General features: G+C 52.3%; 1 protein-coding gene across 2 annotated transcripts in view; it reads left to right on the forward strand.

The window, feature by feature from the left end:
- LOC136387813 (patr class I histocompatibility antigen, A-126 alpha chain-like) overlaps positions 1 to 12,140 on the forward strand; it is a 192,054-nt gene extending 179,914 nt beyond the window's left edge. The window contains exons 1-8 of one of the 2 annotated variants that reach the window (XM_066359885.1): positions 8,462 to 8,512; positions 9,005 to 9,289; positions 9,803 to 10,078; positions 10,685 to 10,960; positions 11,085 to 11,195; positions 11,633 to 11,665; positions 11,801 to 11,848; positions 11,996 to 12,140. In XM_066359885.1, the coding sequence (XP_066215982.1) occupies positions 9,157 to 9,289; positions 9,803 to 10,078; positions 10,685 to 10,960; positions 11,085 to 11,195; positions 11,633 to 11,665; positions 11,801 to 11,848; positions 11,996 to 12,000 (882 nt within the window). In that variant the 5' untranslated portion in view covers positions 8,462 to 8,512; positions 9,005 to 9,156 and the 3' untranslated portion in view covers positions 12,001 to 12,140. Of the gene's footprint in view, positions 1 to 8,461; positions 8,513 to 9,004; positions 9,290 to 9,802; positions 10,079 to 10,684; positions 10,961 to 11,084; positions 11,196 to 11,632; positions 11,666 to 11,800; positions 11,849 to 11,995 lie in introns of those variants that run through there. The other variant, XM_066359884.1, reaches the window with a different exon arrangement.
- Positions 12,141 to 15,303: the final 3,163 nt, after the last annotated feature.

Here is a 15,303-nt window from a genome sequence, read left to right on the forward strand (position 1 = left end):
ACCTCTGTGCCCACTGCGGTTTTATCACTTGCCCCGTGCAGAGTCCTGGGTACATGCAGAGGGCGATCCAGGAATGTCTTTCCGTCAAATTTCTGCATGGCTCAGTTTCTCGAGTCTGCTCAATTGTCACCTCAGTGGGACCCACTCTGACCACCTTATTTAAAAGTGCCATGTCGGGGTTCTGGTCAAGATGGCAGAACAAGTAGACAGTGTGCTGGCCTCCTCCCATGAACACATAAAAATCACAGTTGAATTACAGAACAATCAACCTGGAGAACCATGTGGAGTCCGCCTGAGCAGGAGTCCTGTAACTGAGGGCATAAAGAAGGAGCCATGTTGAGACAGGATGGAGGGTGGAGACAGGAAGTGGGCTGGCCCTGCACCCACATGTGGCAGTTGAGGATCAGGAGAGAGATCACAGCTGCAGAGATTCTTCCAGAAGAGTGAGGGGTCCCAGTCCCACATGAGGCTCCCCAGCCCAGAGCATCAGCACTAGGAAGAGGAGCCCCCTCAACACCTGACTGTGAAAATCAGGGATTCCATCTGACTGGGTGAGACAGGGGCGGCTGGAGTCCCAGGTGTTCCTCTTAAAGGGCCAGCACAGGGAGCTACCAGCCACGGATCACTGTACCTCCTCCCAGGTAGTGTTGGGCCTTGGACTGCACTGCATCCCCTCCTAAGAGGCCCCAGAACCAACACACTCAGTGGCTGGCTTCAGACACAACACAGCACCACCCTATTAGCTCCACAAGCAGAACAAGCAAAGGGCAGTTTCAGCAGACACCAGGCTGCTGTGCTGAGTCTTATTTTATTAGGACAGCCCCCCAAAAGCAGCTCTTATGCTGTGGCTGTGGCCATTACTCACAGCCAGTCAGCCTGAGGGTCAACCCCACCCACAGATGAGCCAACACCAATCAAGGCTCAACAACAGGGCACACGGAACCCCTACAAGTTTCATTCGTGGAACACCCAGCTCAGGGGACCAGGAGACTGCACCACTGGGCCCCACAGGACACCTCCTACATCAGGCCACCCTGCCAAGACTGGGAATCAGAGCAGATTCATCTAATACATAAAAGCAAAGGCAGAGAGGCAGCTGAGATGAGGAGACAAAGAAACAGGAGCCAAATGAAGGAGCAAAACCAAAGTGCAGAAACAGAACTGAACAGAATGGAGACCAGTGTCCACTAGAGGCGAGTCCACAGCACTGGTGTGAGGGGCTCACGGAGCTCAGTGAGGACTTCAACCAGAGAGGAGAAGGAGAGAAGGGGCACAGTAACCACTAAGAGAATCCAGTCAAAGTGAAGACACGTTAGATGGAATCAACAGCAGATCAGATGAAGCAGAAAACTGAATCAGCAATTTGGGAGACATGCTACCAAAAGACTCCCACTCAGAACACCAAAAAAAATAAAAAATAAAAAATAAAATAAAAATTATATATATATATATATATATATATATATATATATATATATATATATATATATATATCTCCAAAGAATGAGGAGAGTTTAAGGGACCTCTGGGACATCGAGTGTAACAACATCCGCATCATAGGGGAACCGGAAGAAGAGAGAAAGCAAGGCATTGAAAACCTGTATTAGGAAATAATGACTGAAAACTTCCCTAACTTGGGGAAGGAAACAGACACAGACGTCCAAGAACGACAGAGATTCCCAAACAGGATGAGCCCAAGGAAGCTGACACCAAGACATGTCACAATTAAAATGACAAAGGTGAAACACAAAGAATCTTTTTTATAATTTTTATTTAGAAAATCAAATTTAACAGGGTCACATTGATCAATAAGAGTACACAGGTTTCAGGTAAAACTTTTCTATGGTGTTTGAACTGTTGATTATGTTGTGTACCCATCACCCAGAGTCCAGTCATTTTCCATTACTGAGTATTTGTTCCTCTTTAGTCTCCTTCCTCCACCCACTTCCCCACCACCTTCTTCCCCTGGAAACCACTTCACTTTTCTCAATCTCCATGAGGCTCCGTTTTATATCACACCTGTGTGTGAAATCACCCAGTTCTGAGCTTTTTCTGACTTACTTATTTCACTCAGTGTAATATGCTCAGGGTCCAGCCATGTTGTCCTAAATGGCAATGTGTCATCATTTCTCATGGCTGAGTGGTGTTCCAGTGTATATATGGACCACATCTTCTTTATCCAGTCCTCTCTCAAGGGACACTTTGGTTGTTCTATGTCTTGGCCACTGTGAATAATGCTGTGATGATCATGGTGGTATGTGTGTCTTCGTGTACCCATTTTTTGAGTTTTTCTGGGTAGATCCCAAATAGAGGGATTGCTGGGTCATATGTTCAACTCTTAATTTCTTGAGGAACCACCATCCTTTCTTCCATACTGGCTGTACCAGTCTACATTCCCACCAGCAGGGAGTGAGGGTTCCTTCTTCTCCACAGCCTCTCCAACACTTGTTATTACCTATCTTGTTGACAACAGCCAATCTAACAGGTGTGAGGTGGTATCTCATTGTAGGGTTTTTTTTTGTTTTTTTTTTTTAATAATTTTATTTTTAATGGGGCAACATCAATAAATCAGGATACATATATTCAAAGATAACAACTCCAGGTTATCTTGTCGTTCACTTATGTTGCATACCCATCACCCAAAGTCAGATTGTCCTCTGTCACCTTCTATCTAGTTTTCTTTGTGCCCCTCCCCCTCCCCCTTTCCCTCTCCCTCTCCCCCCTCCCCCCATAACCACCACACTCTTATCAATGTCTCTTAGTTTCACTTTTATGTCCCACCTACGTATGGAATAATGCAGAATGTAAAGGACTTATATAATGAAAACTATAAACCATTGTTAAGGGAAATCGAAAAAGATATAATGAGATGGAAGAATATACCTTGTTCTTGGTTAGGAAGAATAAATATAATCAAGATGGCTATATTACCCAAAGCAGTATACAAATTTAATGCAATTCCCATCAAAATTTCAATGACATTTTTTAAAGAAATGGAGGAAAAAGTCATCAGATTTATATGGAACTATAGCCCGAATAGCCAAAGCAATCCTAAGGAAAAAGAATGAAGCTGGGGGCATTACAATACCTGACTTCAAACTATATTATAGGGCCACGACAATCAAAACAGCATGGTATTGGCAGAAAAATAGACACTCAGACCAATGGAACAGAATAGAAAGTCCAGAAATAAAACCACATATATATAGTCATTGTAGTTTCGATTAGCATTTCTCTCAGAGCTAGTGAAGATGAGCATCTTTTCATATATCTGTCGTCCTGACACAGGGTTGGGTCTCCTCAGCGTTCATGGCCCTGTTCTGTACTGGGAGCAGAGGGAGACCCCGGGGAGCCCCACTGAGCAGCAGAAAGGGGAGCGGATCTTCCATCCTCAGTGCTCTGACCACACGGGGGCGCCCCACGAGGCCCCCGGACGCTGACTGACTGCTGGGAGGGTCTGGGTCACAGTGGGTCAGCGGTGGCTGACCTGAGCTGGGCTTCCCTGGGGGTGAAGAGGCTTCCGGGCGTCCTGGGCTCCGCAGGTGTCAGGGTCAGGGACGGGCAGGGACTGAGGGGGAGCAGCGCTCCAGGGGCCCTGCGCCGTCTCCGAGGTGCCCCCTGCCCACTGCGACCCCGCTCTCCAGCCCCGTGATGAGGACACGACTCCCGGGAAACTGGAAAGAAACGTTTCTTCTGCTCTATGTTTACAGCGCTCCTTCTCCATGTGCAACAGTAACAGCACTTGTGTGAGATTCTCTCAGGAAGGACACATGGAAAATGGTCATGCACTTGTTTCCAGCTGGGCCCCTGGGCGCCCAGGCTGCGCACGGGGGGGGGGGGGGGGGGGGGGGGGGGGGGACGTCCCATTTCAACTCCTGGAAAGTCTGCAGTGACCTTTGCAAAATGTGTTACATTTGCAAGACCCTTTCCAGTCCGGGTCCAGGGGACAGAGCAGTGGCCGTGTGAGGGGCCCGGACTCCGGTCCTTGGTGTTCCTCCTGCACAGGCGCCCAGGGTGCTCACAGCTTGGAGCCCGCGCTCTGTCCCCGGGCTGAGGGGCCTCCCTGCCCTGCCCGGGTCACCTCAGCCTCCCTCTTCCCACACTGCTGGGCTTTTGTTCACACCCAGGTCACTAGCACACTTTACACTGTATCTATTTGTTTACTGTCTGTCCTCTCGTGAGACCGTAAGCTCTGTGAGGACAGGGACAGGGATGTGATGTCCACAGCTGCATTCCCACTGCCCTGAAATGTCCCGTTGTTGTTGTGCTCAGTGAGTGAATGAGTGAGTGAGTGCACTCAGACTGCCACACTCACGGCTGCTCACCAACACAGCTAGTGTGCACCACACTGGCACACACATACTGACACTCAGAGACATGGACACACACTCACACAGAGACACTCACACTGACTTTTCTCACACACATACTTAAAGCCCATATTTCATTCAACAGCATGTTGTGAATGTTTCCCCTTTTACTATGTATCATAATTTAAAATATTTTCCAAGTCACTGTGATAAATTTTAAGCATACAGAAAGTTAGAAAGAACTTTATTTAATTATGTAAATATTTTGAAACAACTATATTGGAGCACTTTAACATTTTGCTGTATTTTCTCTGTGTAATATATTTCTATAATTTTTGCTAAAATATTTGTAAATCACCTGCTAACATTAGGACCTTCACCCCTAAAGATTTCAGTATTCATCTCTTAAAAAATAAGTTTTTCCTTCAAATACTATTATTATTACACTGAAGAAAACAACTGTGATTCCCTAACAGTATGAAGTGTCAAAGTCACACAAGGTCCTCTGTGTCATCCCCCCAGAGCCTCTCACGTGGAGAAGAGGAGCGCTCAGGGCCTTGTGCCGTCTCTGAGTGTCCACCCCTCCCGGCCACCCCTCTCTCTGTCCCCTTGATGAAACACCACGTAAACTGAGAAGTAGAAATATTTCTTTCACTCCCTCTTTCTCACCTGTTTCTTTAAATTGAATTTTTGAAATGAAATTATTATTTATTTGGGAACAACAGCTCACTCTCTACAGAACCCTCCACACTGTGGACATGCTCATGGGGGAGATGGGGCAAAGCACAGCCCCCTGGGATTTCTGTCACCTCAGCAGCAGAACAGAGGGACAGCGATGTCAGGGTCATATCTGGTGCCCCAGAAGTCACATCTCCAAAAGAAGGTGTCACACTGAGACCTGGTGTGGGACAATCCCCTCCCTAAGGGTTAAGAGTGAACTCTAGAATGTCCTCTAAGACTTTCCTCTCCTCCAACACTCCACCCCACAATCAGGAGGTCAAGAAAGTGTCCACCTACTAGAATTAACACTGATAACACTAAACCTCCCCCTCCCCATCGACAGAGCCCAAGTGAGAGCCCCAGACCCCTGCCCCTCCCACCTCCCTCTCTCACACTCACCACCATCTGCCCTGAATCCACCAGGACTGACCTCACTCTCTCCTTTCCCCTGTCTGTCTCTGTCACTGCTGGTCCCCCAAACATCCTGCACGCTCATCTCCACAGGCTCCATGCACCCCTACTCTGTCTCCCCTCACACCCCCTCCCCAGCTCCTGAAATCTTCCCACTGTGTCCCCCGGAGGTCTCAGCCCAGGATCAGCCAAATCCACACAGTCCTCCCAGGGTGTTCCTGCACCTGCAGCTCTGACAGGGACCTGGGTCTCCCTGAGGACATGGCTCCCTCTGAAGTCCTGCCATGGGGGTGTCTCCCCTCCCACAGACCTTGTGCCCTGGGCCTGGAGGTGGGTGGGGTCCTTCTCCTCAACTGCTGTGACTTTTCCCTTCTCTCCTTCCTAACATCCCCTAATCCATCATCAGATCAGAGCCCCCACTCCCCTCATTGTAGGTAATCCCTGGGGACCCCCAGGCCATCACCTCATTTCTTTTAGCTCCTGGCTCACTGTCACCCTCCCTAGAGTGTTACCATCTTGACCTCGTGATTTCAACATAATGAGATGAGGAAGGATAAATATTAGTCCTCAAAGATGTCCATCCTAAATCCTTGGAGACTGTGGACAGGCTTCCTTACATGAGAAAGGGACTTGGTGATGTAATGAAGGTTAAGGACCTTAGGACAGGGAGACCATCCTGGATCACCTGGCTGGACCCAATCATGTCACATGAACCTAAAGGCAGAGAGGTTTCTCTGGCTGGAGTCAGAGAGGCTGCAGGAGAGATGAGGGTGAGGGGAGGCAGAGAGCTTCCACGTGGGGGAAGGATTGTGTGTGCTGTGGGGGCCACGTTCCAGGACTGAAGACATCCTCTGGGAGCTCAGGGTGGCTCCAGCTGACACCCAGCAAGGAAACAGGGACTCAGTCCCACATCTGCAAGAATCTGAGTTCAAAAACAAGTGAATGACCTTGGCAGTGGGTTCTTCCAGAGTCCCAGTGAGGGGCAGAGATGTGCTGACCCCTTATTCCTACCCAGTGAGGACATGTCAGACCTGTAACCTATGCAAAGCATGACATAATATAGGGCTGTTGTTTAAAGCCCCTCAGTTTGTGGTCACTTTACAGCAGGGACAGAACACACTCAGCAGAGGATGCTCAGTCCCTGGCTCCTCACTTCCCTGAGCTCCTCTCCTCCATGACCTTCTGCTCTGCTCTTCGTGGGCCCCCTCCCTTGTCATCCCCTAGACTTGTCATTGCCAATAACCCAGCCCTCCCACAGTCTCCACGCCATGCTTCCCACACTCTGCCCTCCATCTCCCTACTCACCCCACAGGGCGGCCTCAGCTCTGGAAACACTGGTGCGATTATTTGATCACATGTGTAATGTAATATCATCAAATAATTCATCACAAATATGCCCGTTTCCCAGGCCTGAGACCACCCTGTGCTACATCACCTCCCACAATCCTTTGTGCCCACTGGGATCCCAGGTTATTATCCTACCATCTAGTCACCGTCCCTCACCCCTCAATGTCCTCTCCTCCCTCCTCACTCATCTTCAATTCCATGAGACAGCATTTCAATCCCTCCCTTGGTCTCCCTTGCCTTGTCACCCTTGCTTGGAAAAACCACACAGCAGGGGAATTCTACCTCTGCCCTCCCTGCACCTGCCCCGTGCTGCTACAGGAGGCTGGAGACAACACAGGCACATGGATGCTGTCACATTAACATCATGACCGGGACCACAAGGGGGTCCACACTGCTGCCCACAATCATCCTGTCCCTGCACGGCTCCCTCAGTCTCCCCCATCCTCTGCTCAAACATCTACCCTCCTTCCCATCTCATCTTTCCTGTTCACTGACAAAACTGGTCACATTAGAAGATGATTATTACATATTTCCAACACTGTCTACTCGGAGACGTCACCACAGGTGAGCTGTCCACACTCCCAGCCAGAGCCGTCCCTCTGCTGGTTCTCGAGGCCTCATCCCTTCTCGTCTACGTAAAGGTGCTGGTCCAGCAGTTCTTCCCTTTTCCTCTCTTGTCATTCTTTCCTCCACTAGGTCACGTGGCAGCGTGAGAATGCACACCCAGACCTCAGCCTGAGGGAGCATAACGGACGATGGCCCCGCTGCTGTGCTCTCAAATCTGCTGCCCCGTTTGCTCTGGGACCTCACAGCTTACAGGCTCCTTCCCGTCAAAGGTTGAGAACAGCGGGGAAACTGAGGTAGGACCATTGCCCCTCTGAAGGCTGATTTAGGCTCCAGGCTCCCTGACACCCTCTGTGAACTCTCCTTACTCTGTCCTGGGTCTGGGACCCCTCCAGCCAACCTTCCTTCTCTCTCTCCATCATTTGGATGACCGCATTGAGCACTTGTAACTTCCAGGATGTACATGCTCCTGTTGAAATGCACAGTGACACACGGCTTCCCTGGGCTTCTCTGTATTGAGGACGTGGGGGACTCACAGACAAACTCAGGGCTACTGAATGAAGATCATTTCACAATGTAACAATCCCGAGTCACAGACACACTGTGTGGGAAGTAGAATTCAGGAGCTTTGTGAGTCTGACTGCAGTGCTGGTTAGACACATTTCTGTACCAAGGGGCCAAAATCACTTCTTTACAGATCAGCTTCCTGATGTTCAGGGTTCCCAAGACTGTGCTCCCCACTGGGGTTCACAGACAACAGGGAGACTGGTCTCTGAGAGTCTCCATCCCGTGTTTTCAGACACAACTCCTCTAGGGTTAAGAGAAACCCTGTCCATCCACCTCCATTCCCAGGGCAAGCTCACTCTGTGACATTAGGTTCCCTGGGGTGAGTTTTCTTCCAGAAGGGTCCAGGGGAAGAGATAAGGGGTGGGAGGCAAGGAGTTTATTTCAGGGGAAGGGATTCCGGGAAGAGAAGAGGAGGAAGGGCCGGAGCCCAGCCTGGGGTGTCTCTTTGCTTTCCTCACACAGCCCCTGGGCCAGGACTCAGGGAGACAGGGTGACAAAGAGCTCTCCGCTCAGGAGTAGGGTCAGAACACAGTCCCGGGTCCCCTGGCCTGACTCTCAGTGTCTCAGCCCCAGGGCGGAGTTTGGCGGAGAAAGTGAGTGCTAGGGAGTCCTCATCTCTGCGGGTTTCACTTCTGTCTTTCACAATCTACCTCTTGTTTTTCTTCCTGAATACTCATGACGCGACCCCAGATGTCATTCCTATTGGGTGTCCAGTATTTAGAGAAACTAATCAGCGTCACCGCCGTCCCGTTAATAATTTCTCCGCTGACCAGCCCGACTCAGATTGTCCCCGGACCCTGAGTATGGGGGTCATGGGGTCACCAATTTTCTTTCTGCTGCTCTCGGGGGCACTGGTCCCGACCTGGGCTAGTGAGTGCGGGTCCAGAGGAAACAGGCTTTTCGGGGAAGAGCGGGGGGGGGGGGGGGGGGGGGGAGGGAACCGTCGGGGGCGCAGGACCCCGGGGAGTGCGCGTGTCCACCGCCCCGTCCTGACTCCTGCTCTGTTTTGGCTCCTTTTCCATCTCCCGGACCTGGGACCCGCACAGGCAGGAGGGTCACGGGTTTCAGCCTCTCCTCGTCCCCAGGTCTCCACTCCCTGAGATATTTCGACATCGCCGTGTCCCGGCCCGGCCGCGGGGAGCCTCACTACTTTTCCGTCGGCTACGTGGACGACACGGAGTTCGTGCGGCTCGACAGCGACTCCGCGAGCCCGAGGACGTAGCCACGGGCGCCGTGGATGGAGCAGCCGTGGGTGGAGCAGGAGGACCCGCACTATTGGGACCGCGAGACGCGGAATTCCAAGGTCACCGCACAGAATTACCAACACAAACTAGACAACCTGCGCGGCTACTACAACCAGAGCGAGGACGGTGAGCCACGCGGGCGGGTCCCGGTCACGACCCCATCCCCACGGACGAGCCGGGGTCGCCCGAGTGTCAGGTTCGAGCTCCATCCGAGACTGCGGGACCCCACATCCCACCCGGGAGGAGCCCGCGTGGACTTTGATCCGGTTTCCTTTTCCGTTTAGGTTAAATTCCGGCGGTCGGGGTGGGGGCGGGGCTGAGTGGGCGGGGCTGACCGCAGGGACAACACTGAGTGGGCGGGGCTGACCGCAGGGACAACGCTGAGTGGGCGGGGCTGACCGCAGGGACAACGCTGAGTGGGCGGGGCTGACCGCAGGGACAGCGTTGAGTGGGTGGGGCTGACCGCAGGGACAACGCTGAGTGGGCGGGGCTGACCGCAGGGACAGCGCTGAGTGGGCGGGGCTGACCGCAGGGACAGCGCTGAGTGGGCGGGGCTGACCTCAGGGACAGCGCTGAGTGGGCGGGGCTGACCGCAGGGACAGCGCTGAGTGGGTGCAGCTGACCGCGGGGCGGGGTCAGGGTCTCACATCCTCCAGAAGATACATGGCTGCGAAATTGGACCGGACGGGCGCTTCCTCCGCGGGTACTGGCAGTACGGCTACGACGGTACGGACTACATCGCCCTGAACGAGGACCTGCGCTCCTGGACCGCTGTCGACGCTGCGGCTCAGATCACTAAGCACAAGTTGGAGGTGGGCGGTTATGCGGAGCGCTACAGGAACTACCTGAAGGGGGAGTGCGTGCAGTGGCTCCGCATTTACGTGGAAAAGGGGAAGGAGACGCTGCAGCGCGCAGGTACCAGGGCCGCGGGGCTCCCTCCTCTCCCCTCGGGCTGCGGGTCCTACACGGAGTCAGGAAATGGATCAGAATCAGAACACCCTCTTGTGCGTCAGGACATTGAGTCCCCTGGGTTTTTAGATCTGGGACCAGAAAGCGACTCCCTCTTTTCTCAGGGACAATTACGTGCAGTCTCACCAGGATGGAGTGGAGGACAATCCTGAAATAACTCATCAGCGGTTCCCCTTGACCCTGGCAGTGGCCCTGGGACCCATGGGGACTTTCTCCTTCAGGCCTTGTTTCCGCCCCCACCCAGTGTGTCTGAGGTCTGACCAGGCTTTTCTGAGTCATTTGGTGTCCACCCAGGTCGGGACCAGAACTCCCTTTATGCCTCGATAGGCCTGCCTCTTAAACTGGGCTGTGTCACTCTGATTCTAGAAATTTCTAAAGAAATGATCTCATAACTGAGATCATCCCAGGCTCCTTTGTCCAGGCTGGTGTCTGGTTTTTGTGCTCCCTCCCCCAGCCCAGCTGTCCTGTCCACTCTCAGGATGGTCACATGAGTGCTGCTGGAGTGGCCCATGACAGATGCAAAGTTCCTGAATTTCTCACCTTTCTCCTCAGACCCCCCAAAGGCACACGTGACCCACCACCCCATCTCTGACCGTGAGGTCACCCTGAGGTGCTGGGCCCTGGGCTTCTACCCTGCGGAGATCACCCTGACCTGGCAGCGTGATGGGCAGGACCTGACCCAGGGCATGGAGCTTGTGGAGACCAGGCCTGCAGGGGACGGGAGCTTCCAGAAGTGGGCGGCCGTGGTAGTGCCCCCTGGAGAGGAGCAGAGCTACACGTGCCATGTGCAGCACAAGGGGCTGCCTGAGCCCCTGACCCTGAGATGGGGTGAGGAGGGGACGTGGGCACGGAGCCTCTTCTCAGGGAGCAGGGCCCTCTGGAGGACTTCAGCAGGGTCGGTGCTGTGGCCTGGGGGTCAAGGCCCTGACCTTCCCTTCCCATCTCTTCCCAGAGCCTCCTCAGGCCACCATCACCACTGTGGTCACCGTTGCTGTCCTGGTCCTTGGAGCTGTGGTCACTGGAGCTGTGGTGGGGGCTGTGATGTGGAGGAGGAGGCGCTCAGGTAGGGAAGGGTGGGGTCTGAGTTTCTTGTTCCACAGGGGGTTTCAAGCTCAGGAAGAAGTTTGTTTGCTTCATTAATGGGAAGTACTGTCCCCACACATGTGTGCTTGCCCAGTCTGGGGCTGTTTGCTAACACTGACTCTTTAGTGAGGCGCTTGTGAACGTGAGGGACAAAGTTATCAGCTTGATGAGTCTGGTGATGGGGACCTGGTTCCCTACAGTCACAGGTCAGAGGGGAGGGTCCTGCTGAGGACAGACCTTCAGAAGGATGGGTGGTCCAGTCCCCACACACGTACTTTTCCTCAGGTTTTCTGATCCTGTCCTAGGTCTGTACTCACAGTTCTGGAAACTTCTCTGGGGCCCAGGACTAGGGGTTCCTTTAGGACCTCATGGTCCTGCCTCCTCCCTGGTCTCTCACAGGATGTTTTCTTCCCGCAGGTGGGAAAGGAGGGAGCTACGCTCAGGCTGCAAGTGAGTATGGAGGGGGTGACCCCTGAAACCCTGTGATAATGCAGACAGTAGCCCATGTGGGATCATACTCTCCATATCTACCTTTAGTCTCCTGTCCTGGGGGCTCTGACCACGTCTTGTTGTGTTCTACCCCAGGCAGTGACAGTTCCCAGGGCTCTGATGTGTCTCTCACGGCTTCTAAAGGTGAGACCCTGTTGTGGGGAGGGGTTGGGGCAGAGGGGACAGGGCTGGGTGATGGGGATCCTCTGGGACTTTTTAAGGTGAACTCTTGAGAATGTCACCAGTTACCATGACTGAACTGTATTTCTTTATGATTATTTCCTTCTATAGCGTGAGACAGCTGCCTTGTCGGGGACTGAGTGATGGAAGATGCTTTACACACACACACACACCAACCCTATTTGACTTCAGGATCCTCTCACTTCTCTCTCTGCAAAGGGTATCTGAACGTGTCTGCATTCCTATCAGCATAGTGTGAGGAGGTGGGAGGCTGGCCCACCCCTGCCCCCATGTCCCCTCCCCACACTTCCCTGTCCAGCAGAGGGGGGCTGGGCCCTCCCCATCCCTGTCTGTACTTCATGGAGCACTGAGCTGCAGCTTTTTATTCTCTTATTGAAATAGGACTCTGTGTGTGAGTTTGTATTTTCACTTCTTGCTATGGAGGGTTGTTGGGTTAAGTAAAAGAGAAGACCCTAAAGTTTGAGAGGAAATAAATAGAAGCACTGAGAACTCTCCAGAACCTGTGTGTCTGCTGTGCTGAGTCTGTTGCAGGGACAGGAGAGGCTGTGAGGGCCGAGTGTGGTCGGGGTCTCTGCCTAGTGTGCTCAGTGCACCGTGGACACTGATGTGGTTACTCCTCAACGGGGTCACCTTTCTGCTTTTTTCTTGCCTCTTCAGTAGAACCTTGTCCCTCAGGTCCTGTGATCACAGGGACTCAAATGTCACCCAGGCCTTGTAAATTGTCCTAATAAAGGACACCTCCAGGTCTGTGGGCAGTGAGGACTCTGTGGGGTCAGTCAGCCACGGCCCCGGCCTGGATCTAACAGTCCCCACCTCCTGAGTCTTTATTTGTTGTTTCTTTGTTTCTATGGAGCAGTCTGACTATTTTTGTTCTTGTTTGGGGTTCCAGTCTCATTCTCCTCTGAGTGTCCGTGTTTCCTGATGGGTTGATCTGAGGTGTCAGAGGAGTCAAGGTCACGAAAATTCTCAGGGGATAAAAGTAGATGGAGTTGCTGTCAGTGGAGATGGGAAGGCTCTGGAAGGAGCATATCTGAGGGGGCATCACAGGCGTTCATTGTAAGAGATGGTGGAGCTGAGACGTCTGTTAGAAATACAAGGGAGTCGTCCGATTGGCAGCTGGACAGATGATTCTGGAGATGAGGAGAGATGTCAGCTGGAGAAACAGACTTGGGAGACGACACAGAGAGAGATTTAAAGCTTTGAGGACAGAGGAGGTGACCCAGGCAGTGATGGCTGCAGAAGACAAAGGAGGAAGGACTGACCAGGACCCAGTGCTGAGCGATCTGCTCAGACACACACCAGAGTCGACGGCACAGTTCTGTCTCCACGTCTAGAAGGCATGGCGACCACGGAGTCCCAGACTTCCCTGCGCGCAGGGGTCACCTGCTGTTTTGTTAAGACTCAGACCCTCAGGAGCAGAGTATGAGAGTCTGGATTATAACAAGGTTGGTGCTGATGCTGCTGGTCTCAGGTCACACGTTTAGTAGCAGGAACCCAGACCAGGGTCCCCACAGGGCTGTGTGTCAGCCTCACCTGCAGGGCTGGTTACATGGTGATTCCTGGTCTGGTGCCCAATTCTCAGGGATGGTGGGTCTGGGAGGGGCCTGGGGGTGTGTAAGAAACCCACAGCAATCTTGGATTTCAGCCAGACTGGGAACCCCTGAGGTCAGTGATGGAGCTCAGGGAGGGGAAGGGTCTTAAGTCCACATGTAAAGGTATGTTTTTTTCATTCAGAAAGAAAAGGGAGGACATGTACTGTCAATTATGAGATGTGATGGTGGGAGGTACATGTCGTTCTCTTTGCCATGGGCAGAGTGCCACGAACCAGCGTGACTAGTAATTCCAGGTTCTGAGGGAGAACTGTGTGGAATTACGAAAACAGACTCACCGGGAAAAGAGGATGGGATTGGGAGGCCTCTGCAATGCTGATGGCAAGGTCAGAGAAAGAGCCCCTGGCCTTGGCTTTATTAGATAGTGTAGACAGTTAAAGCCTTTAATCCACTACACAAATAAGGAAGTCTGATACAAAGCCACTCATCTGAGACATAAATGGGATTCCTCATGAGAGTGTACCACCCTATATCATACAACAGTCAAGGGTGTGGGTAAAAGCTTTGTTGAAAAGATCTTAGTATTAAAAGGGCGGGAAAGGCTTAGTCTTAAACTAAGCCTTAGGTTATAACGACCTTGCCAGTTTACAGCCTGTTTCCCACAGGGGAGTCAGGTGGAAGATTTAGGAAGTGCCCCGGGTCAGCATAATAAAATCTCTGAACACTTCTTCTTTGAAACTGTTCCCCTGATTGATTTCTTGCAGCAAACGTAATCCCAAATATTTTTGCTTTAGATATAAAGCAGTATATACATTATATTGGGGTGTAATAGTATTTGGGGGAAAGCCACAGACTAGGTTGAGGCCACACAGCCAGGAGCAGACCCACAGTCCAGCCTAGGTTGGGTCCCACACAGGAACCACTGTCCTGCTGCTGGGCACATGTCACTGCTCACACCCCTGACTCCCTGATGCTGGACCCTGGTCCTGCAGCCAGAACTGCTGTCTCTGCTCTCCTGGCAGCTGGACACTGTCCCTGCCACTCCCGCCACCCTTGTCCACTGCAGTCAGCACAGTCCCAGCCTCTCTATCACCATGTCCCAAGGCAGAGTCTGGCATGTGGTCCCCAGACTGGTGGAGCCTCATGCCGTGTCCAGTTGCACAAATATTGGGGAACGTGTGTGTAAGGTCGGTGGATAATGGGGGATGGCCACATGAGGAACCCAGACCCGCGAACTTTGGCTAGGACCGCCCACAACCAAGTACGCCAAAAGGAACTTCCCAGGAACCCTTTTTAAAAAAGCGACTGTCTTACAGCCAGTGAGATTTCACCATGTCATATTAGCTCGACCACCCTAGGGACTTTAAATATCTCCCACACGGGTCACCACTTGCGACTTCTCTGGCCTCCATCTTTCCTAGGGGCCAGGGAACGGCACCGGGTGGGATGCGTGCTCTGTACTCAATAAAGCCTTTTGTTATTCCACACTTCGTGGCTCCAGCCCCTTCCTTCCTTCTCGGCGGGGAAAAATACCTTATAGTGGGTTTCCCTCTTTTATGGAGGGATGTGGTCTCTGCCTCCCACCTGACTTTACGTGTGGAATTCTCTCATGTGAAGAGAGTTCAGCTGCTGGGGTGAGGGATGGAGAAGTGACCCCTTTCAACTCTCCATGAGAGTGAAGATCTGAGACTTGACTTTGCACTTTGTAGCACTCAAGTTTGGCGGGAAGAACAAGTAACCAATAAACGACATCCCAGGGAGAGGTTACTTCCTGGCTCTTACTCTGAATTTCTGTGAGGATGGTGGGGGTTTCTCTTCACTCAGCCAGTTCTCTGATTCTCAGACACT

The sequence above is a fragment of the Saccopteryx leptura genome, chromosome 1, assembly GCF_036850995.1.
Source record: "Saccopteryx leptura isolate mSacLep1 chromosome 1, mSacLep1_pri_phased_curated, whole genome shotgun sequence".
NCBI classification, from domain to species: domain Eukaryota; kingdom Metazoa; phylum Chordata; class Mammalia; order Chiroptera; family Emballonuridae; genus Saccopteryx; species Saccopteryx leptura.